Source organism: Nelumbo lutea, chromosome 1 (assembly GCF_056320005.1).
Source record: "Nelumbo lutea isolate HS-2025 chromosome 1, American lotus-T2T, whole genome shotgun sequence".
Lineage (NCBI taxonomy): Eukaryota > Viridiplantae > Streptophyta > Magnoliopsida > Proteales > Nelumbonaceae > Nelumbo > Nelumbo lutea.
In genome coordinates this window covers 221,262,609-221,288,031 of record NC_142684.1, presented here as the reverse complement: position 1 = coordinate 221,288,031, position 25,423 = coordinate 221,262,609, and the positions used below count along the sequence as shown (strand labels likewise).

General features: G+C 39.8%; 1 protein-coding gene across 10 annotated transcripts; it reads left to right on the top strand.

The window, feature by feature from the left end:
• Positions 1 to 24,257, top strand: LOC148881181 (Plastid-lipid associated protein PAP / fibrillin family protein). 10 transcript variants are annotated; one of them, XM_088963483.1, is made up of 8 exons: positions 1 to 354; positions 448 to 561; positions 673 to 807; positions 6,091 to 6,186; positions 17,736 to 17,816; positions 22,837 to 22,923; positions 23,340 to 23,395; positions 23,954 to 24,257. In XM_088963483.1, exons 1-8 carry the CDS (start codon positions 205 to 207, stop codon positions 24,066 to 24,068), a joined length of 834 nt encoding a protein of 277 aa, XP_088819609.1. In that variant the 5' UTR covers positions 1 to 204; the 3' UTR covers positions 24,069 to 24,257. The 10 variants fall into 10 exon arrangements, with proteins under 10 accessions (XP_088819609.1, XP_088819612.1, XP_088819613.1 ...); XM_088963486.1 differs by lacking the exon at positions 23,954 to 24,257 and adding an exon at positions 23,603 to 23,943 and having other exon boundaries at positions 93 to 354; XM_088963478.1 differs by having other exon boundaries at positions 98 to 354; positions 17,736 to 17,885.
• Positions 24,258 to 25,423: the final 1,166 nt, after the last annotated feature.

Sequence of the window (25,423 nt, the reverse complement as noted above, 5' to 3'; positions counted from 1 at the left end):
GTTTAATTTGACATAATGCTTAGAACCCGAGCCCGTGGGTCTAAAAGTTTGTCCAAGCCTGATAAAAACAGGTTAGTCCGGCCCAGTCCGTCGGGCTATCCGGCCGCCATGAACAGTTCTAACCGTAATACCACGAACCATATGGACCTCGCATCTCTCCTAGAAAGACCTGCATCTCTCCTGCAACAATTGAAAGTTCTGTGAATGGACCTCTCATTTCCTTCTTTACCGTCCCTTCCTATCTCGACAAAAGCCATAAACAGAATGAACTCTGTGCTACCAACGGGTAATTGGTCGTCAAAACAAGCAACACAGAGTCGATCATTCCGGCCCGCAAGCGTAGCAACCGATGCGGTAACGGTAGCTTAATGTTCATTTCATTTTTTTCCTCTTTATTTATTTAGTCAATTATTTTGTTAATTAAATATTTGCCTCCTCGTGCTCCAGGCAGTGGAATTTGAGCTGGAAAACAAAAAGCACAACCTGCTGAGAGCCATACAGGATACGCAACGTGGACTTGTCAGTACCGCTGATCAACGCTCTTCCATTGAGGAGGCCCTGGTAGGCTGGTTCTATTCGTCCGGTCGTCCCTTAAGTTATCTATTTATTTTTGAGGGGGATTGCGGTTGGTAGTTTTAACCGAAGAAGGGATATAATTTTGACCCTGGGCAGGTGAGCGTGGAGGGCTACGACGCTGGTTCGGAAATCGACCTGGTGAAGTTAGACGGAGCGTGGCGATTGCAGTACACTTCCGCTCCTGATGTCCTCATCCTTCTAGAGTCCGCTGCAAAGCTTCCCTTCTTTCAGGTCCACTTTGAATCTAGTTGTCTTAAACCACTAAAACCTAATTAGTATCTATTTTTGTTCTGAGCCTTATGGCTGTTGTTGTTTTAATGGGTTACTTATGTATTTGTCCTATTTTTAAAACTAGAGTTGTTTAGTCTTTTGAGTCGGTCTGTCTGTAAAGCGACACCTGAGTTAATAAGTCGAGTCTATAAACAGCGTCATTGGAGTTCAAGGAGGTTGATTCGATGAAATAAAGTTTGGTTTAGTGTATTCTGATAGCAAGTTGTCTTATTGCTTTTCCATCCATACTCTTCATCTGTAACACCCGCAGCCCCTCGTTCATCCCACAAAGCCCACCATCAGATTCTAAACTAGGACCCCTCAATCATTAACATAACAGCTATTTAATGAAGGCGTATGCCTTCAAGTGGCACCTAACATGAGGCAATGCATCGCAGACATCTCCATGAAGGACTTTGATCAACCGATCCTTCCATACTAGACTCAGGCAGTGCCATGAAGGCTTCTCTCTAGTTCTCATTTGTGAACAACTTGCTTTCTCTATGCTGTTCATGTTGCACGATTGCTTTTGCCGCTGCAAGTACTAGTTAGGCTTATAATGGTTGGGTGCAGGGTTTACCCACAGAACTATCTATGCCTCTCTTTGAGGAGCAATTTTGGCTTTTATTCCAATGTTGCTTCTCTCCATCAGGGTGATATGGTGGCTGAAATCCCTGGATTCATTCCACCAATTCTCCTTTAATGATATATGGAGGAATTGGTCAGCGGTAGCAAGCAGATCCTCTTTAAAGACAAGAATCGGTATGAGTTGGGAACCCCCTCCCGAAGGTTTTTTGAAGCTGAATTTCAATGGTAGCAATCAAGGTAATCCAGGCCCCTCTGGAATGGGAGGGGTACTGAGGAATGAAATTGGCAATGTGGTCCTCCTCTACTTGGGTCCCCTAGGGGTTGGGAACTCTACAAGGGCAGAATTGCTAGCTGCCATCCAGGGAGTACAACTTGCAGTTCAGCTAGGTGTGCAACAACCCCTAATAGAAGGGGACTCCAAGGTGGTAGTGGGCTGGCTACAGAACCCTGAGTCTATTGTGTGGAGCTTTAAGAATGAAATTAAAAAATTTAAGTGGTTGATAAGGAGCTTGGCTATTAATATCAAATGGGTGGGGAGATCGGCTAATGCTTGACTGTCTAGCAAAGCAAGGGGCACACAGGGAACAATTTTATTGGGCTCATTTGTAGTCTGAATTTGTTTTTCTGTTTTCTTTTTCCTCTTGTTCTTTGGAGTGGACGCAGCTTGCGCCTCTTCATGAGAAGTTTGTATTTCCAGCTCTTTTCTTAATGAAATCTTAAATTATTTATCAAAAAAAAAGTTGTACGTTACACTCTATAACACCATTTCATCCCTGTTATTGTTGTTGGAATGAATTGGATATTTTGTTGCTATTCTTCGTACCACCAATCATATGCTCATAGAGAGTGATGTTTGCATACAAACATGTTAGTCTTGGAATTTTGAATTGTGACAGGGAAATAATTGGATAGGATGAGAAAGATATACAGTCAATGGTTATCTATTCCCTTGTAAGTGGTCTTGAAGTATCACTTTCCAGAAATTGCAAATGTGGCATAGTGAAGAGATTAGGAGAAAGGTTGTGATGCAGCATCAACCCTTCCCACCAGCCTTGGCAGCAGTTAAACCTAAGTCCGGGGGTGATACAGAAAGGGATATAAAGATGGAAGATAAGTGGGATCTAGTGTGTGAACATTGCAAGAAACCTAAGCATACTAAAGACATGGAGGCTGCACCCTCATCAAGTCTCAACAAAACTGAGGAACAAAAGGGGTAATGCTCATATGGCTGTTAATACCGATTCTGCATCCTCATCGGGCACAAAAGGCACGCCTCTAGACACCTTAGCTGCTGTTCAAGCTGCCCTAACTCAGTTGGAAAAGGAAGTTGGGAATTCAGCTCAATCATCTCAGTCATCATCAGCTCCTTCCACATCAGCCTTTGCTCATTCAGGTACTCGGGCCTTAGCTTACCATGTTTCAGCTCCAGGTAGCACTGAAAATTGCTGGGTAATAGACTTAGGTGCATCTGACCATATGACTAGCTTGCCATTACTGTTCACTACCTATCACTTATTTTCTGGTAGAGATAAAGTGTCCATTGTTGATGGTTCCCTTGTTCCCATTTTTGGCAAGGGAGACATCATACTGATATTCCTATTCCCAGAACAGTGCAGGAAGTCTTGTCAGTTCCTAAGTGGAAAGATGCAATGAAGGTTGAAATTGATGCTTTTCTGAGGAATAATACCCGGGAGCTAGTTGACTAGCCTAAAGGAAAGAAACCGGTTGGATGTAGATGGGTATTTATCGTGAAACATAATGCTGATGGTTTCATTGAAAGGTATAAGGCCCGATGAGACTTATGGTACAGACTACTTGGATACTTTTGCTCCAGTAGCAAAGATGACCACTATTCAAGTTCTGATATCCCTTGCAGCCAATTATTCTTGGCCCTTGTTTCAGATGGATGTTAAAAATGCCTTCCTCGATGGAGTCTACATGCAGTTACTTCCTGGATTTTATGATGCAGAGACAAGTAAGAAGGTTTGCCGATTGAATTAAGCCTTGTATGGATTAAAGCAGTCCCCTAAGGCTTGGTTTGATGGATTCTGACAAGCCCTTGAAAAATTCGGCTATGTACAGGCCTAGTCAGATCATACATTATTCATTAAAAGAGTGGACTCTTCCTTGACTTTGCTTGCTGTATATGTGGATGATATTGTAGTGACAGGGAATGATAACAATGAGATTGAGTCTCTTAAACAACTCTTTCATCAAGAGTTTGAGGTAAAAGATCTGGGAGAGCTACAATATTTCTTGGGTATTGAGGTTGGTAGATCTAAACATGAGATTTTTATTTCTCAAAGGAAGTATGTTCTAGATCTATTAGTAGAAACTGGAAAAATTGGGTGTTAAGCCTACAGATACACCTATTGGACAAAATCACAAGATCAGTGCAGAGGGTGGAAAGTTTCTTGAAGGCAAAGTTATGTTCCAATGGTTGGTTGGAAAACTCCTCTATCTTTGTCTCACACGACTGGACATCAGTTATGCAGTCAGCGTTGTTTGTCAATATATGCACTCTCCTAGAACTATTCACCTCCTTGCAGTTGAGAGAATATTAGCATACTTGAAGAGATGTCCAGGTAGAGGTATATTATTCAAGAATAATGATCACATGAAAATAGAGGTCTATACAGATGCTGATTGGGCTGGGAGTGTTGATGATAGAAGGTCTATTTCTGGATATTGTGCCTTTGTAGGAGGTAACCTTGTCTCATAGAGGAGTAAGAAACAAAGTGTTGTTTCTCGTTCTAGTGCTGAAGCTGAATATAGATCTATGGCTAATGGTGTGGCTGAAATCCTAGGGCTGAAGTCATTATTTGAGGAGTTGGGTATTGCTTATGAGAAGCCATTAATGTTGTATTGTGATAATCAGGATGCTATTAATATAGCTCATAATCCGGTACAACATTACAAAACTAAGCATATTGAAGTCGATCGACATTTTTGTTAGAGAAAGGGTTTCGTCTCAAGAAGTGTGTCTCTCGTATATCACCTCCAGCATGCAGTTCGCAGATCTTCTGACCAAGGCTGTTCAAGGAAAAAATTAGAGGCAGATCTATGCAAGTTGGGAATGACAAATATCTATTTCCAACTTAAGGGGGAGTGTAGAGAACATTGATGTGGACCCCATTGTATTCGTATGGCAGCATAGCATATGTTTTTTTTGTTAGTTTTGTCAGTGTTAGTTAGTAGTTATTTTGGTTTGTTGTTACAACTTGTTTATTAGTTTATTTTCCATGTAAGCAATAAGGGCAATTCAGCCATTTTACAATTAGTCAACATATATAAATATTAAGAGTGGGTTGGCAGATCATTATGATTGACCCACTCTCTCTTTTCTAAAACCCTTCGTGTGCTTCTTCTTTTCTCCCTCTCTTCTTCTTCTTTTCTTCTAAAATCTTTCTTTTTGCTTTCGAATTCAAGAGTGATTGTAGTCTTGATCGACTACTATTGTCATCCAAAATGGAGTCATTTCTTATTGACATGAAGACAAACTGGTAGAAGAGCTCATACTTGGAAGCTTGTAATGTCAATATTTCAATCTTCTCATGGCGTATTCATAGCATGCAATACAAAAGACATGTAGACAGTTTTGTTTGATATTTTGCTCAAAAGCATATACAAAAGACAAGTAGACAGTCTCATTCAAATAAAAATGATATTCAGTCATTTCAGTAAAGTACGCAGTTTTGTTATGTATTCTATAACAGAGACACTTTAGGTTGAAAATAGAGACACTCTAGGTTGTAAAATAATTCATATTGTAGTCAGAGAAATACCTTGACTGGGTGATAATCTGGTTTGAGGAGGAGGAGGAGCAAGAAGAGGGGCGGCTGATTTAGAAGAAGAATGGGTCGGCAGTGGTCTTACCTCGCTGGAGGTGGGGTTGACGGTGGTGGCTAGTATGGAGGCCAGACTTCTTGCTCACAGCCACGCGGCATTCCCGACTTTGGTCGACTAGGGTTGGAAACGAAGGGGGTATTTTTTGTCCAAAAAATCGAAGACATGGACCGGAATGGGAATGGCATTCCCTGGGGGGGATCAGGAATTGGCATTCCCTCATACGGGGGAATCCAATTCCGCCATTCCGTTCAACCAAACATCTGGAATTGGAATGGGCCATTCTGATTCGATTCCAGGCTCTCTCTCGAACCAAAACACCCTAAGTGAGAACAGTCCTCTCACAGAAGTGTTTCTGTCTCTTTTTGTAATAGCAACTGATGAAGATTCTTTTGTGGCTGTTGCCAGATTCTGGAGGGATATTCTACCTCTGACATCCAATCCTAACATCTTTCCTATTTCCTGCTGCATTACTACCTGCCTTGGGGTACAGTCTAGGCATTAGAGGTCTGGAACCACCCAGGCATTAATTATGTGATACTTGGGTATCTCTTAAACCATCATTGTTATGCTTTTCCCCACTTATGATTTTAATCCTTTTCTACCTTTGTAGACTTGGTCTATTTTTGTCTATGCAATCTGATCTCTTGATATGGTTTTTTCATTAATTTATCAGGTGGTAATTATGTTTAGTTAATTTTAAGGTACTTTCTGATATTCAAGAACTGTTTTCTTCTTGTTTGCTTGTGATGAAGTAATCAGAATACTTGAAGTATATTTCTGTCTATTTTTGGTTGAATTATTTTGTAGGTTGGGCAAATCTTCCAAAAATTTGAATGTCACAAGCAGTCTGATGGAGGCATTGTCCGCAATGTTGTGCATTGGAGCATTTCAAGTTTATTAGAGGTAAGATCCTTATTCCACATGACAAATTGGTTTTGGGCTCAAAATGGTCCCACAGTTCCTTTCAGTATTATTTACTAATGCTGGCAAACTTTGTCCCATAAATTCATGCCATGTGGCACAAAATAAACTTGCCTTCTGGATGGGTTTCTTTATCTAAATAGTGAAAACTCTAATAATCATATTAGCTGAGCAAACAAAATGGGAGGGTGAAAGGTTGGTGTGGACAGGAGATTGAACAGTGATCAATCCAGAAGGTCCCTTGGTGGACAACCCAGATTGGCTATATCATCCCTCCAAATGGCGGAAATGTGGTAGGTCATGTAGATAAGTTAATGTAGGACCACTTGCTCTAGTACCAATTGATGTAGGATTAGAAATGACTCTCAATGATGCATTTAAGGAGGGCGATGCTTGGATAGGAAGGGTCTAGGAATGTAGGATTAATGGTAGAGATTGGTTAGGTTAGAAAGCTTTTTTGGGGGCTTAATTGCAAGAATAAAAAATGTGACATAAAATGTTGCGAAATTTTGAATTGAAGAAAATAGTTCTAGGGTTAGATTTTCTGAATGAAAATTTATAGGTAGATTTGGAATGGATAGCTATAGGGGGTGTCAAAAGCTAACAAAAAGGGAGTTTTTTTCTCTCTTCACCTGCCATCTCTTCTTCTTCCTCCCTCCCTCCCTCTCTCCCTCTCTCTCTTCTTTCTACTGTTCTTGCTACAACTTTTTATTCTTCAAAAGTTGCAAATGTAAAGGAAAAGGGCTCTCTTTAGTCTTCGCTAGCATTACAACTCTCCCCTTGAAAAGAAGTCCAAGGAGTATACTTAAATAAAGGTGACATTCGTGTGCTCTTCTGATAGTTGGTGTGTTTGACAAAAAATTTAAGGCTTAATGATGGGGTCCATGTGACTGGTCTGATTGGCATTTGTCCCCAAGAAGCTAGGAAATGGAGTTCTAGGTCAGCTTGAAGAGCTGTAAAAAAGAAGATTCGACTATGGATGGGTTTGTGGCTGCAGGACGATGGAGGAGAATGCTGAAGTTTGAAGCCAAGGAGTTTCTGCTTGAAGAGCTAAAAAACAAAGGAGGGGCAAGCTTGAAGATTAGGGAAGGGAAGAAGGCCACAGTGCTGTTGCAAGGTATGAAGTGATTAAATTGTTCAGGGAGTATGTGAATGAAGCATGCCTCAAAGGTAAACAAAGAAACTGGAAGGAATGGAGAACTCAAAAAGGGAAGAGGTATGTTGTAGAATGCAGAAGAAACAGTAAAGGGGGTTACTTGGCTCTTTCTGAATATTTCGAGAAAGGAAGGAGGCAACTAGTCTGCTTTCCTGAAGGTAGATGATATGACTGAATTTAAGTAAAGGAGAAGAGGGTCAGAGAGAGGGAGAAAGAAAGAATTCTACGACAGAAAATGCTGATGATGTTTATTCACTCCTTCATGCTATATTTATAGCCTTACTGTATAACAACAATGCTACAAACTAGGAAATAAAATAGGAACTGCTCACCCCTGGGGCTTATCTACTAAAACAAACTAAGCTTATCTACTACTGGCTAAAAGATATTCAAAGATACTAACAGACTAAAGAAACAAACTTGACCAAGTCTCATGCTGCCACTACCACATAGTTCGTGCACATGTCAGTAGACAGGGACTTGGATGGAAGAAAATCAATGGAATACTGGAAGAGTTTAACCACCACCTGGAAACCTTGCGTTTGGATCTACTGAAGGAGAATGGTAAAACCATCAAACTTTCAACTGAAGATGAAGACCAAGTCCAAGAGCTACTAGCCTTTGGACAGAACAGGCTGGTTGGCTATTCAAGGAGAGAAGACCTGCTCGTATTACAGCTGAAGTTAAAAGGGATGTTTATTCTAACACCTTTTGAGAACAGTAAAGCGGTGCTTGATCTGACTGAAGATAAATTAGAGCTCCCAGCTATCAGTTTTCAACCTGAATATGGTGTGATTACAATCTCTAATGTGGACACATACCTATGGGCATATTTGAATAATGTCGGCCAATAAAAACCTGATTACAAGACCTTGGCTGCGGTGCGGCTAGCTCCGAAATATCCTCCTACTTCTCTATCATGGCAAAATTGGAGTATCGATTCCATCTCCTCCTCGGGAACACATCTTCTTATGATTGATCTGCACATACTTTGTATAAAAAGGGTTCCTCCCACAAATAGTATTTGACCTGAATTGCTTGATTTTCTTGCCAAATTGTGTTTCAATCATTTTGCAAAATGCCATGGTTACTCGCGACACTTCATCTCGTGTCTTTAATAAGTAGATCCATGTGCATCGAGAATAGTGATCAATAAAACTAATAAAGTATCGTTAGCCATGAATAGAAACAATGGGAGAAGGACCCCAAACATCAGAGTGGACTAAGTCAAAAGGTGCTTGAATTTCATTACTAAAAGTTGAATACACAGTTCTACACTGTTTTGATAATTGACAAACTTCACAGACTAACTTTTGACTTGAAACACCTTGGAACAATTCCGGAAACAACATTTCCAATGACGATAACTGTAAATGACCTAGCCTGGCATGCCACGGGTGTAGCTTAGTTAATGACTCCACATTAGATTGACCACTAGTAGTAGATGTTTGTAGGGCCGAATTGATGTCTGCATCAAGGTAGTAGAGGCCTCCACGCTCATGACCGCTCCCAATCGTTCTTTTCGTCAAACTGTCCTGAAAAACACAATGAGTAGGAAAAAATGTTATGCTACAGTTCAAGTTCTTGGTAAGTTTTGAAACAGATAAAAGGTTTGAAGAGAGATTGGGAACATGCAAGACAGATTTGAGTGAGAGGCCCTTGCTTAAGTCAACCACTCCTTTCTCAGATATGGTAGAGAGAGAACCATCAACAACCTTCATCTTGTCTTGGCCAGACATTAAATGATAGGAAGAAAATAAAGAAGACATGTGAGTCATGTGGTCAGTCGCACTGGAATCAATAATCCAGGAGGCTGGATCAATGGAACTAGTTGCACTAAAGGCGGAGACAATACCTGATCTGGCAAGGGAGGTGGAAGCAAGGGAATTTGTCATTAGGTGGGCCAGTGCCCGGTTAAGTACCTCTACCTCATCAGCTGTGAAATCCATAGACCCATGTCCTTGGGAATTAGTAGTCTGTCCCATGGAAGAGGAAGCAACTGTGGATGAGTGTTTGGAACCTCCATCATTGTGACTTGTTGCCAGGTTCCCACTTGCAGATTGGCCCTTCTGGTGCTTCTTATCTTTCCTCAATGCAACTGGTTTCAGATGAGGATAGAGAATCCAACAGGTCTCTTTCACATGCCCTCCCCCACAGTGAGTACACTTCAGGTGTCTCTTGTCAAAGAACTTGTTCCCCCTTTGATTTGTAGAAATTAGGTCTGAATGTTCTATAGACTATTCGGCTAGTTTAGTCTGAGCATCTACTTGCATCTCTTTTCTTCTCACCTCTTCATTTCTCACATGGTAGTAGACATGATGTAAGTCGGGCATCTCATCTCTTCTCAGAATTTGGGACCTTATGTTCTCGAATTATCTTCCCTTTCTCCTCTAATCCTTTTTTATTAAGAATTAAAGTTAGAGTAATGACAAGTATGCCCTTAAGTGGGCGGCCAACTAGGCAGTAACATAAAGAGATTAAACAAAAAGAAATAACAGGCCCATTAGCGAACAATAAAAGAAAATATATTACAAGAGAAGATACTAGGACCCATTCAGCCCAGTCTCTTTACACTCCCCCTCAAACTGAACATAGATGTCAGTCATGCCCAGCTTGCTTATATAGTGTGTCATTTTCCCTCTTGGAACTCCCTTGGTCAAGATATCAGCCAAATGCTCGTCTGATGTGATGAATGGCAAACAAACTTATCCTGAGAAAACTCTTTCCCTTATAAAATGTCTATCAACCTCAATGTGCTTAGTTATGTCATGTTGAACATGATTATGTGCAATGTTGATAGCTGCTTGGTTGTCACAGTAGAGCATCATTGGCTTCTCGTAGTCAACCCCCAATTCTTCTAGAAGGGATCATAGCCATAGTAATTCTGACACACCATGTGCCATTGCCTTTTATTTTGCTTCAGCTGAGGATCTAGCAACTACAGACTGTTTCTTACTCCTCCATGACACAATGTTCCTAGCGACCAGAGCACAATAACCTGAGGTGGATCTCCTATCATCAATACATCCTGCCCAATCAGCATTAGTGAAAGCTTCCAGCTTCATGTGTCCATGTTTAGCAAACAAAATACCTTTCCCTGGAGTACCTTTCAAGTAAACACAGAACCCTTTCTGCAGCAGCTAAATGAGTATCTCTGGGAGAATGCATAAATTGACAAATAACACTTACTGCATAGGAAATATCTGGCCGAGTCATGCAAAGATATAACAACTTCCCAAGCAGTCTCTAAAACACCCCCTTATCAAATAAAAGCTCACCATCTGTAGCTGAAAGCTTATGATTAGGATCAATAGGAGTGGAGATTGGTTTAGCTCCAAGTTTATCAGTCTCAGCAAGGAGGTCAAAGACATATTTACACTAGGAAATGAAGATACCATCCTTAGATCTAGCAACTTCAATGCCCAAAAAATACCGAAGATCTCCCAAATCCTTGATCTCAAATTCAGAATTGAGAAACCTTTTTAGTTTACTAACCTCTTGAGTGTCATTACCCGTGACCACAATATCATCAACATAAACTATCAAGAAGGTCACCAAAGAGCCATTTCTCTTCAAGAACAGGGTATGATCAGGTTGAGTTTGTGTGTAGCCAAAGGAGACAAGAGCAGCCCTAAACCTCTCAAACCAAGCCTTGCATTTCCTTCCCATACACCCCTGGAGGCAAAGACATATAGACCTCTTCATGCAGGTCTCCATTCAAGAAGGCATTTTTAACATCAAACAGGTGTAGGGGCCAGTCAAAAGTAGCGGATAGAGATAACAAAACCCTGACTGAGGTCATCTTAGCAACAAGAGCAAATGTCTCAAGATAGTCAATGCCATACATTTGAGTGTAGCCTTTAGCAACAAGCCTAGCCTTAAACCTCTCAATAGAGCCATCAGAGTGATATTTAATGGTAAACACCCATTTACAACCCACTGGTTCCTTCCCTTCAGGCAAGTCAACAATATCCCAGGTATGGTTCTTATGCAAAGCATCCAGTTCATCCATCATAGCATCCCTTCATTCAAGTTGAGATAAGGCTTCCTGTACAAACCTGAGTATCACATGGGAAGAAACAGTTGCAAGAAAAGAGTAGTAGGAAGGAGAGAGAAGGCTGTAAGACAGGTGTTTGGAGATAGAATGGGCTGTACACTTCCGCTTGCCCTTGCCCTTGCGGAGAGCAATAGGAAGGTCAAGGTCTGGGAAAGCTATAGATGGGTCAGAAGAAGGCTGACCTGTTACCTCAGTAATGATGGGAGGAGCAAGAGGCTCTTCTATAGGAATGGAAACAACCTGCCCATATCTGAATCTCTGCCTTTGGTACCACCTTTGGAGAACAGGAGGAGGAGGAATTATAGGAAAATGAGGTGGAGGAGGAGGAGGAATAGGAATATCGAAGGTAGGTCCAGTGGGAGAAGTAGACACCTCATGATAGGACTCAAGAGGATGGGAAGGGGAATAGCTGGAGACATAGCAAAGGGTTCTTCAGATTTCTCCCCCTCAGGAGAAATGCTAAAGAAAGGAGTCAACTCAGCAAAGGTGACATCCCGGGATACAAAGCAGGTGCCACGAACTGGATCAAAACAGCAATATCCCTTCTGTGTGGAAGAATATCCTAGAAAAACACATTTATGAGCCTTAGGTTCAAACTTGTGCCTTTGATGACTGTGAATATGCACATAGCAAGTGCACCCAAAAACACGGAGAGGAAGAGAAAAAATATCCTCATCCGGGAAGAGAAGGCTAAAGGGGGTTTTGAAGCCAAGGACCCGGGAGAGCATACGGTTGATAAAAAAAGAGGGATTTGGCAACTTCAACCACATGTTTGTTCTTCCTTTCCACCAGCCCGTTTTGTTGTGGAGTGTAGGAACAAGAAATTTGATGAATAACCCCAAAAGTTTCAAGATAGGTGGAGAGGGTTCTCTCAAAATACTCCTTAGCATTATCAGAACGGAATATTTTGATACAAGTGTTAAACTGGGTGAGGATGAGTTCATGAAATTTTTGCACAATAGCTGGTACTTCATCCCTGGATTTCATGAGATAAATCCAAGTGTAACGAGAGTAGTCATCAATAAAAAGGATAAAGTACTTGTAACCCCCCAAAGTTGGCAAATGATATGGCCCCCACACGTCAGAGTGAACAATATGAAAAGGAGAAAAAGATCTTTTATTGCTTACTGAATGAGAATGTCTACAATGCTTTGCCAGTTCACATGACTTACAATGAAGACTCGATAAAGACAATCCCTTAAACATATCTGGAAACAAATGACTCAAAGCAAAAAATGACAAATAACCAAACCGAAAGTGACATAGCAAGACTTTGTTAATAGACTCTGACAAAACTGACTCTAAGGCAACTCGATGAGGTGGTCCCAAAGCTTGACCCGGTGTGTCCAGCAAGTATATTCTATTCGCCTCATGGCCACTCCCAATCATCCTCTGAGATTGTAGGTCCTGAAAAACACAATGAGTGGGAAAAAAGGTTATGCTGCAATGTATGGATTTAGTTAAGCTGCTAAGAGATAAAAGGTTTGTGTTAAGTTTAGGGACATGAAGGACAGAGGATAAGGGTGTCAAAGGTCTTTATATCTCCTTTACTAGAGAAGGGAGCAAGAGACCCATCAGTAAGGGATATTTTCTCTTTGCCAGAGAGAAGGTGGTATGAGTAGAAGAGATTAGACAGGCTGGTCATATGGTCTGATGCACTAGAATCAATAATCCAAGGGATTTTATGATTATCTGAAACTGAAGCATGATTTGCAGAAGTATGAATACCTGAGTGAGCAAATGCTGATGAAGATGATGTGTTGTTGCTGGAAGAGTGAGATGAAGAAACAGTAGCTTCCAAGTAATTTAGTAGCCTCCCATACTTTTCAAAATCCCCCTTCATTGCTGCCAACTGCTAAATGGTTGATTTCTCTTCACTCTCCTTATTTCCTCCTTCATGTATTGTAGCAACATTAGTTGCCTTAGGCTTTCCTACCTGACTGCCCTTCTTAGAGCTGTTGTTATTCTTAAACCTATCAGGAAGAAGCTTTCAGCAAGTGTCCTTTGTATGCCTCGGTTTCTTGCAATATTCACATATCTGCTCCTTTTTCTCAGTAGGACCCTTTGGCTTAATTCCAGCATGTGCAAAGTGTTCTATAGGTGGACCCTGCAACTGAACCTGCCGCCTACTCTCCTCACTACTTATCATAGCATATGCCTAGGAAACAGTAACCTCATCTCTGGCTAGGATACTTTGCCTAATGATGCCAAACTCAAGGTTGAGTCCAGTGAGAAATTCAAACACCCTATTTCTCTCCACTAACTTCCTATACATTTTAGCATCATTCTTACTCTCCCATACGACTATCTCCATAACATCAATTTCTTTCCATAGGGATTTTAGTATAGAGTAGTAGATTGCTACACTCTTCTCCCCCTGTCTTAGGTTCTTCACATCACTTTTAAACTTTTAGACTCTGGCTACATTCAACTTCTGTGAATAGGTCCCAGTAACACTATCCCATATCTCCTTAGCCGAAGACATCCAGAGATAATGCTGATTTATATGAGGTTGCATAGAATCGACCAACCATCCTATGACAATATAGTTCTCTTGCATCCATTTCTCAAATTCAGGGTTTGTCTCTTCGGGTTTCACTTTACTACTTGTGAGATACTCGAGTTTTCCTCTACTACAGACATAAATTCTTATCGACTGTGCCCAAGCAAGATAATTTGTCCCATCTAGCTTGATTGTGGTTACACCAGTCAAAACGGAATCTACCGAGCCAAGGCCTGAAACCGGCACTTGCTTGAACTCACTTTCATATGGCTCCACTAATCAAACGAAAATCAAAGAACCAGAAATTTTGTCTATATAAACTTACTTGAAGTCAAACCAGAACCCAGATGCTTGAAAACTAAGGTTTTACTCCGTCCAACTGTTGGGGAGGAAGAGAGAAGATGCATCCGCTCCTACTAAAACTTCCCAATCTCTTCCAAACCTGAACCGCCCTCCTTTAGGAGTCACAGGACACCTCCCAAGCACAGAGCGCCACACCCAAAGCTTCACCTTTACCTGTACCTTCGAAAATCTCTAATCGACTTGGGTTTTGGGGAGCAACAGAACAACAACGCTTCTTGGCAATATCCAGTCATATTTAAACTCTCCAAACCCTCTACCAACTAGGCCAGAGATCCTCTGAACTATAGAGAATCTATCTCTCCATACAATCTCTTAATCTAAGGGTGTATGGGAAAAGAAGAAGAAGAAAGGAAAAAAAAAAGGAAGAAATAGACCTGCTCTGATACCAAGATGTAAATCAGTCCTCAAATATTAGGTGTAAATTTGAAGATTAGAAGAAAAAGGAAGAAGAGAAGTAAGAGCAGCAACACAAGAGAAGAAGATGGCGAAAAGAAGGAAGAAGAAGAAAAATCGAATTATCTTCCCTTTCTCAACTAATCATTTTTTATTAAGAATTAAAGTTAGAGTAATGACAAGTATGCCCTTAAGTGGGTGGCCAGCTAGGCAGTAACATAGATAGATTAAACAAAAAGAAATAACAGGCCCATTAAGAGAGGCCCATTAGCCAACAATAAAAGAAAAGATATTAAAAGAGAAGATACTAGGACCCATTCGGCCCAGTCTCTTTACAGTTAGCTGCAATTCAAGGTGCACAGTTTGTTGTTCAGTTAGGTGTGGTACAGTTGTTAATTGAAGGAGATTTCAAGGTGTAGTAGGTTGGATACAGAATCCAGATTCTGTAGTGTGGTGTTAAAGAATGAAACCAAGAGGTCCAAGTTGTTAACAAGGGGTCTGTTTGTAAGAGTACAATGGGTTGGGAGATCAGCCATTCCTATAGCTGACTGTCTAGCCGAGCAAGGGATAGCCAAGGATCATTTGTTTTGGTTATAGTTGTAGTTTGATGTTGCCTTGGAGAGTATGCAACTCGCCCCTCTCCAAGTTTACTTGTATCAGTTTTTGCTCGTTAAATTAAATTAATATAATGAAGTACTTTAAAAAAAATTTAAGTGGGTTAGAAGGACTGGGAATGGGATGGTTGATACCCTTGCTAAACAGGGGATGATGAGACAACAACTCTTTTGGGATTCATTTTAAATTTGTTTGTTTTTTGGGTTGGAAGTCTATCCATCATTTTGTACTATTCTCTTTTTAATTAATGAAATAAAGTTTCCTTGCTGATAAAAGAAATTGTTGGGGAGGATGTTTCTTTTGGAGTGGTCCAAGGTGTGGTGTTGGGGTTGAGGTTCTTTTTTCTTTTTTTGTTGTGGTGATTTCTCATCACCTTCTATTGTAATTTGATGTTTAATTTCAATAACTTTCTTTTTTATTTATCTTCAAAAAATCTTCGAGATGCAAAGACACCATGATTGGAAGAAGCTACCCCAATTCGCTGAAAGTATCTCAACTCCCCTATAGGACAATTAATCTTAAAAGTATTATGTCTTTCACATAAACAACCAAAATATTTAATGAAGCACCACTTGTCCCTATCTCTTTAAGGCACCTCTTAACTTGTTAAGTCATGTCCTTGGCCACTGCTTCAGCCCATGTAGTGAACTCTTCAACCTGCAAACCTTTTTTGCTTCCTTTTTGTAGAAACTTAGAGGCAATTCCATACAAACTTTTTCATGTAAGTCCCCATGAAGAAAGACATTTTTTACATCAAGTTGATATAAGGACTGTAAACTTGAAGTAACAAGTGACAACAACACCCTAGTTGAATCCATCTTAGCTATTGGAGCAAAAGTCTCCAATTAATCAATACCATGAGCCTATGTATATAACCTTTTGCTACCAATTGAGCCTGACACCTCTCAATTGAGACATCTGCCTTAAATGGAGGAAAGAAATGTACAACACGAGAGAGACGAGTGATAGGACAAAATGAGAGATGAAATGGGCTGTGGAAGTATGACATTTACCCTTTAGTAATGCAATGTGAACATCAAGATCACTAGTAATAGAAAACTGCATACCCAGATTTAGTATCTAGGAGTAACTGTGATTGGTTGAGACATAACTATATAGTTAGAACCAACTTTCTTCAGTTGTTGATACACCTATATCTCCTTTTGAGGACTAGGAGGTAAACTACTAAGAGAATAACTATCACGACTTTTAGAATAAAAAATAGGTTACGGTAAGGGGACATCTGGAGCAAACATTTCTCTCTCACCACTCTCCCCTTCAGATGAAAGATTGGAATAGTATAGGGCATCCACAAAGAAGGTAACATCCATCATAACATATTGGGATCCAGATACAAGGTCATAACAGACTTGTACCAATAAGGTTATCAAATATGAGTAGAGCAAGTACATCCAAACACCTTGATAGGAATAGAAAGATCTCCCTTGATGATACAAATGACTAAATGGAGTGTTAATCCTCAAAAGGGAGGGGGGGGAGGGATTCTATTATCAGCACAGCATCTCCCTTTTACTTGATGGAAGATGGACATTAAACATAATACTCTTGGAAACCTCCAAAATATGCCAATTCCTTCTCTCAACAACTCCGCATGGAGGCAACGGGGCCCCGTTCGGCACTCGATGTGGTCGAGTAAGCCTACGAATGCAAGCAACAAGAAGGCACACGAATTAGTCAAAAGGCACTTTATATTGCATAAATTGGTGGCAAGCACAAGCACACTGTTTAGTGTCGAGGGGATCTCGTTCTTAACCTTTACACGCTACTAATTCACTCGACTACCTACCTCCCCTCAAAGAGTGCGTTAAGCATTTGGGGGAGTGACATAAAGAAACATCAAAATGGTGAAAAATCATACTATAGAATTACAATAGTTCCATTGGCATTCCTCCATACAAAGTACATGCAATACCCCACCCAAGGCACACTTAGACACTCGGATGGCATGTTGTGGGCATGATGATGGCACTTGATGGCGCGGAAAAGTGGCCACTTGTGACAATGTAGTACAAAAACAAATATTCTAATGAATAACACCATGATCAATAAGACAATCTCAAAATGTCGTTTAGCATTATAATGCCTGAAGATTTTTATCCGAATACCAAACTGTGGAAGAATCATCTTATGAAAATAACGAGTCAAAGTGGGAACCTCATCAAAGAAATGCATTAGGTATAGTTGGGAGATCTGGAGAATCATCTACAAAAAATAAGAAATTCTTATAATCTCCCATGTGAGGAACGTTGTAAAAACAAGTATTCTAGAAGTCAACTGGTGCTTTTGTTTTTGGAAAAGAATATAGAACTTTGTCAGCTTTGTGGAACTTTTGTCTAAAGATTTTCTCCATTTATTATTATTATTGTTATTATTATTATTATTTGTTTATTATTATTATTATTAATAGTTGTTTCATTTTACAGGAGCAAGAAGGTGCAACCCTAATTGTTTCTGCAAAATTTTCAGTTGTTTCTAAGCGTAACATTTACCTTCAATTTGAAGAGGTTGGCTTCTATGTGAATATGATTCTTTTCGTTGACATATTCAGGGTACACGAATGCAGAATCAAAATTGTAAACCTCAACATGCTTCTGTAGATAATCAATATTGGATGTAAACCTCCTTGAAATCAGTTATTTCTCTTAGTATTCTTCCATGGTATTCTCTTTTAAGTATGTAGGAATTAATTTTCCTCCTCCCTTCCCCTTTCAATAATTCCATTAAAGCAAGCATGTGGTGGTTAGTGTTCACCAATGTGATAAACTATTCCATTTTTTACTAATTTAGTTGAATTTTGTATTAGAATATACTGACTCTTCTATTTCTCCAACTAATACCATAAAGTAAAAAATTTTGTCTGAGCCTTAACAAGTGTGATGTGCTTTCTGAATGTCTTAGAAGAGTACTAATAAGCCATTACTTCTCCTGTATACTTCACTAGTTCATTGATGGGTTGCCAAGGTTCTGGAGTTTGGGTTCAAAATGTCCCATATGATTAGAATTCAGTTTCTTTATAACAAGGATATTGAAATGTTTATGGGCGAGTTTAAGTAGCCTCATATTTGATATTTTTATTTTTTTTCAAAAGTTAATAAAAACACACAATTTAGAAGAATCATAGAAACCATTAAAGGAGTTGTGATTAGGGGTGATCATTTTCAGCCCGGATCAGAATTTGCAGACTTCAGCCTAGGTTTTTTGTGTTCAGGCATGGGCTGGCCAGGGCCCAGCAAGCTGCAATATATTATTTATATATTAAATATATATTGTTTATATTTTTTATATTATATTATGTATATAATTATTATAAAACAACACATAATGAGGAAGAAACGAAGGGGACGGAGCCCCTGTTTGATTCCAAAAAAAAATCATGCAAAAAAACGTATGGAAAAGACAAAAAGAAGAGGAAGAACCAACAAAAAGGAAGAAAAAATGGCTGAAAACGAAGAGGGTAGGAGGAAAATAGGCGGACTGAAAACTGAGAAGAAGATGATTCTGTTGAACAAGAGAAGAGAGAGAGGAGAGGCGAGAGGACTGAGAGCCCAAAAGAATCCTACAGGCGTGTGCAGTATGTTATTATTTATACTAGGATGGTCGTACAACATAAAAATGAAGAAATTACAAAAGTACCCTTGCAGTACTAAACATATGTGTACAACATCTGTCAACACTCCCCTTCAAGTTGGGGCATAGATATCAATCATGCCCAACTTGTCACAGAGATCATGATGTCTGGAATGATGTAGCCCTTTTGTAAAGATGTCTGCAAGTTGGTTCTCAGAGCTGACATAGGGAGTACATACTTCACCTGTGATGACTTTCTCTCTGATAAAATGCTTGTCAACTTCGATGTGTTTTGTTCTATCATGTAGCACTGGGTTAGCAGCAATGTTTATAGCTGCTTTGTTATCACAGAATAGAGTCATAAGCTTGTCCACTGGGAAACCCAACTCACTCAACAGATTCTTTATCCACATACTTTCAGCTACTCCGTGAGCCATTGCGCGATATTCAGCTTCAGCACTGGATGTAGCCACCACATTTTGCTTTTTACTCCTCCATGTAACAAGGCTCCCTCCTATAAAGGTGCAGTAGCCACTAGTAGACTTTCTGTCACATTGAGATCCAACCCAATCTGCATTTGTATAAACTTCAACCTTCAAATGCCCGTGCCTTTGAAATAACAAGCCAGCACCAGGAAACTTTTTTAGATATCAGAAGATTCTTTCTACCGCTTCAAGATGAGTGGACCTAGGTGCATGCATGAACTAACTGAGGACACCAATAGCATAAGCAATGTTTGGGCGAGTCATAGAAAGATATAACAATCTCCCTACAAGACTCTAAAACTGTTTCACATCCTTGAGAGGTTCACCTTGGCTGTCACCTAATTTATGGTTGGGTTCAATAGGAGAGTCAACTGGATTCACTCCCATCTTTCCAGTGTCCTGAAGTAAATTTAGGACATATTTCCCTTGGGAAATGAAGATACCCCTTTTTGATCGGGCAACTTCAATTCCAAGGAAGTATCTGGGAGGTCCTAGATCCTTCACTTCAAACTGAGTGGCAAGGAAACCCTTCGACCTCTGGATTTCATCATTCCAGTCACCAGTAAAAATTATGTCATCCACGTATACTATTAAAGCAACCATTTTACCTTCTCCTCTTTTCACAAACAGTGTGTGATCTGATTGACATTGCTTGTATCCTTTCTGCTGAACCGCAACATGGAATCTGCTGAACCAAGCTCTTTGTGATTGTTTCAACCCGGACTTCTTCAACTTGCACACTTTCTGTTCATTGCCTTGAGCCAGGAACCAGGGGGTTGAATCATGTAAACTTCCTCTTCAAGATCACCATTCAAGAATGCATTCTTGATGTCAAGCTGATGTAGATCTCAATCTAGATTAGCAGCAAGAGAGAATAGAACTCTAATGGAGTTCATCTTGGTAACAGGGGCAAAAGTTTCTGCATAATCAACTCCGTACACTTGAGTAAACCCCTTTGCCACTAAGCGAGCTTTATACCTCTCCACTGTTCCATCAGCCTTATGCTTGATAGTGAACACCCATTTATATCCAACTGGATCATTTCCCTTAGGAAGATCTACAAGTTCCCATGTGCCATTTTTATGAAGGGCATTAATTTATTCCTTCATGGCATTTGTCCATTCAGGTACTGAAAGAGTTTTTGCCACATTCTTGGGGATAGGGACACTGTCAATAGAGGTAAGGAAAGCACGAAATGAGGGTGAAATTTTCTCATAGGAAACAAAGTTGGAAATGGGATGTTTAGTGGTGCACAATCTAACATCTTTCCTGTGAGCAATAGGAAGGTCAAGGTCATTAGCAGCAGAGGTATCAATTTCAATAGAATCAGGGACATCATTGGGAGTCAAGTTACTTGAGTGGGTATGATCCTCCCCCGAGGAGTTTGATGGCACTGGAGGTACAACTTCTAGATTCTCCACAGTTCTTGAATTTGGTTGGCCTTTGCGACGACGAAAGAAGACACGAAAAGGCAGAGAATCAGGAAGAGAAGGGAGCTGAACCAGTTTCTCCTCATGCCTACACTCCCCTTGAGGAGAAACAAGAAAGAATGGCTCATCGTCAAAGAAAGAAACATCCATGGAGACATAGAATTTTCGAGAAAAAGGATCATAACAATGGTATCCCTTTTGAGTGAAGGAGTAACCAAGGAATATGCAAGGAATAGCACGAGAATCCAATTTCCCACGGGTGGGAGACAGATTTTGGACAAAGCACCGACAACCAAATACATGAGGAGGAATGGGAAGAACGGGGGCCTTAGGAAAGAGAAGTTGATGTGGGGTTTTGTACTCTAACCAACGAGAGGGCATATGGTTAAAGAGGTAGGTAGAACAAAGAACAACCTCAAGCCAAAAACGTTTGGGGACATTCATATGGAGTAGTAAACCCCGAGCCACTTCAAGGAGATGTCGGTTCTTCCGTTCAGCCACACCATTTTGTTGTGGTGTTCGGGCACAAGAGCTACGGTGAAGTGAACCACGCGAAGCAAAGAACTCCGTGAGATCACTATGAAAAAACTCTTTCGCATTGTCTGACTGAAAAATTTGGTTTTTAGTCTGAAATTGAGTGAAGACCATCCGCTAAAAATCTTGGATAATTTTTGGTACTTCCTCCCTGGTTCACATAGGATATACCCAAGTATATCTAGAATAATCATCAATGAGGGTAATAAAATACTTGTAACCACTCTTAGATGGTAAAGTAACAGGGCCGCATACATCAAAATGAACAATGTGAAAAGGAAATTCAAATTTACTATTTTTTTTGAAGAAAATGAGTTCTACAATGTTTACTTAACTGACACGTTTGACAAGAGAAATCTGAAACGGACATTGACTTAAATAGTTATGGAAACACAACTTTTAAACTCAAAAGACAAATGACCAAGGCGACAATGCCATAAATAAACTTGACTCTTACAGGACTGACTCATAAACTCTGTAACATGAAGACCAGCCTTATTCTCCAGCATGTAAAGTCCATCAACCATACGTCCCCTACCAATCGTCCTCCCCGAGGCCAGATCCTGAATCACACAATGAGAAGGGAAAAAGGTCACTGAGCAGTTTAAGGAATTAGTAACACTACTAACAAAGAACAAATTAACGAGAAGTTTTGGAACATGTAGGACACCAGAGAGGGTAAGACCAAGGGGAAGAGAGATGGTTCATTGACCAGCTAGTCTCACCTTGTCTCTTATAGAAGGTGATAGGTTTGAAAGTAAGAGGACGTACCAATCATGTGTTTTGACACTCCAGAATCATGATCCATGGAGAGTCAAGGGTGTGAGAAGCAACATGGAAAGTTGTGGCAGAGTTACCTGACGTAGATGCAAATGAGGTTGAGGGAGGAGCATCCATCTGACGAATTGCTCTACCATAGTGCTCTAAATGGTCACGGAAGGAATTCATAATATCCTCCCTTGGGTCAGATCCAGAGAGATGTGTCTAAGTCACAATAGGGATGGAGGGCTGATTCTCCCGAGTAGCCATGTTGGCCATGTTGTATTTCTTTGTACCTTGCTGTCCGGACCTTTTATTCACATCTGAGCCTTGCTTCTTATTCAGATCTTGAGCACATTTTGGTTTCCCGTGAAGATCCCAACATGCATCTCTGGAGTGTCGGGGTTTCTGGCAATGAGTGCACCACAATTTGTCCTTATCTTCTGTTTTGTTCTGGAGATCCTTTCCTGGAAGAAGATCCCACACTAATAGAGACACCCCCTTTTGCTGCCAACACAACGGCATCCCCACCAACAGGCATCTCTGGAATGTCTTTTGGTTACTTTTATCTTTTAAAAATTCAAAAAAAAAGCAAAAAATTTAGAGGGGTATAGGAGAGCAGAGAGGGGCTGCTGAGCTATACATACATAATTGCCTGAATTTACCATATATGCATGTGTATCTTCTACTTCTTTCCTTTGACTTCTCATTCCAATTGCCTACTGAAGTATCCACATATTATTTGGTAGGTATCTGTTCAAAATGTTAATATCAGTGAAGGGCTGCAAGGTCTGATAGCTCCAGCAATACTTCCACGGACATTCTTAAGTCTGCAGGTAGGGCATTCTAGAAATCCTTCTTGAGTTTTCAGTTTGTTGCCATATTACTACATATTTAGTGAATTAGTGTGACTATCTGGGCCAATCCACCTTGGCAGTTCTCAACTGCTGGGTAATATCATTTTTTTTTTGACAGGGTAAAAAATATATGCCTCGGCTGGTATTTGCTTGGATTTTATTATTTTCCTCTGTTTTGGCCTAACCAGTACATCAAGCTGGTGATCTTTTATGTACTTTAAGAATGGCACTGATTGTTCTAAGATGGATGGCCCAGAGATGAATAATTTTCAGTGATATTTATCATAGAATAATATACTAAAATAACTGATTTGTAGAAAGTATGTTTAATAAAGTGAACTCTCCAGAAACATTGATGATGATAGCTTTGACAATCATATGATGCTTGTTTTCAGATATTGCAGTTCATCCGGGCTTTTAAAGCCCAAGTTCCTGTGACAAGCCAAGAAAGGTACATTTTTCTTTCTTTTCTGCCAGGCAAAAGGGTATGTATGTACTTAGAATTGTACATTTTTTTTTTCCTATGAGATAGATCTTGAAGTTAGGATGGGTTTTTTAAATCTAAAATTATACTTGATTTTCCTATGAGTTAGATGTTAAATGGTATCACAAAGAAGTTCTGCCACTTAACTTTGGCTTTTAAGGCAATTTTGCTTAGGTTATCTCATGGAGCAAGGGCTGCATACTGGCCCCATGGATTGCTTATTTTCTGAATGAGATTAGTGGCATCCTCTTCTCCTTGTCTCTTGTTCAAGTTGGATGGTTCACTAGGTAGCTTAATGCAACTTCTCTTGCATAGTCAAGGCAGGTGCAAGAAGGGTTGTTCCTAGAACAATAGCTTGTTGCCTGCTTAAATGTTTGCTTTTGTGGAACAGGGCTTCAAATTATCTTTTTTATATTCTTGTATATCGTATAATGCATACCATCTTTTCTACTTAATAAATTACAAATAATTTATTTCAAAAAAAAAAGAAGATAGATATGAAGAGTCAAAATCAATTGATTGCAGGCAGTCAGTTGGGGGACTATATTATCTTTCATATTTGGATCATGAAATGCTAGTGGGTCGTGCTGTTGGAGGGGGAGGCGTATTTGTGTTCACCAGAGCTCAACTGCTTATGTGATATGCTTAATTTCTTGAGGCAGTATGTAGTTGAAAGTTGAAACAATGAACTGTGTGAAATCCAAAAATCAAAGAGAATGCTAGCCGACCCAATCAAATTTCTAATTTGGCATGGTATGGATTGACATGTAAAACATGTTAATTATATCGTCCATGGTTTTAGATGGCTTTTAAAACCCTATTATAATTATATCCGTCCAATTTTTTTGGCATACAAGGGCCATTCATGACCAAGTTACATCATCGGTTTCCTGACATCTTATTTGCACCATGATGTTGCTTGTCTTGTTTGCAGTGCAAATTTGAGCCTGAAACAAATTTTGCACCTAATTCAGTTTTGCTTCTGTTAGTTGGTTTGTATTATTTGCACTCCTACTTTACTTCCCCAAAACAAGCAAGACAGCCAAATCTGAAGCAAAAGTAACCTAGAATTTACACTCAAAGCTATTTGAACCCCCATGCATTTACAACCTGAACCTTAAACATCCTGGGCAAACCAAATGAGGGAGAGTTAGAAGCTATCATTCTTGGCTTGGACTAGCCTGCAATTTTTTTTGGCCCAGGCCTATATTTTTGTGCAAGCTTGGGTTGACATGCATTGGGCCCACAATTTTGGGCTGTTCTTGACCCAACACTTCAAGCCAAACCCACAAACTATATATTCTGACTATGATACTAGAAAAACTTGTAACCACTCAACTTGTATGTAAAAAGTAGTAACTAATCAAGTGTGATATCTCAAAGGGCGGGGGGTTGGTCAAAACCATTTCGGTATCATGTCTTTCTGGCATCATGGTTTTTTCCTATATATTTGATATGTTATAGACACAATTTATTTTATTTTATATTAAATATTTTATATAAAACTTTAATTTATATTATACATGATGTGTATTACAATGTTATGACTCAATTCACATATAAGAATTATTCTCCTAAGCAAAGCTTTATATAGATAAAGGCAAGTCCATTCAAATTCATACGCAATGTGGGACTTGGGACAACACTGGCACTATTGAGTTGTAATAGTATTGAGTGTTGTCTTAAGTCCTACACTACTTAGAACTTGCATACGATTAATAATTGGAACGGATGTGAATTTAGCCCCTCTTGGTCCAATTTTTAAACACTTAATCAATTAACTAAACCATAATGGTAGTTTGAGAAAGGGTAAATTACAAAGACCCCCCTTGTACTATGGGGTCAGTGACAAAGTCTCCCCTGTACTTTTTTTTTTGCAATAAAGAACCCCCAAAGTTTATCCGTTAGACAAAGATCCCCTTCCGTTAATGTCCTGTCAATTAACTTCAAAATAATTTTCATACGAGTGCTTATTTTTTTTAAATGTACAAACTA

Excerpts from the sequence above, each read along its gene's own strand:
- LOC148881181 (XM_088963477.1), top strand. The coding sequence starts at position 205 with ATGGACCTCTCATTTCCTTCTTTACCGTCCCTTCCTATCTCGACAAAA. Across the intron at positions 808-6,090 it reads CAAAGCTTCCCTTCTTTCAG|GTTGGGCAAATCTTCCAAAA; the intron begins GTCCACTTTGAA and ends ATTATTTTGTAG. Across the intron at positions 22,924-23,339 it reads GGACATTCTTAAGTCTGCAG|ATATTGCAGTTCATCCGGGC; the intron begins GTAGGGCATTCT and ends GCTTGTTTTCAG.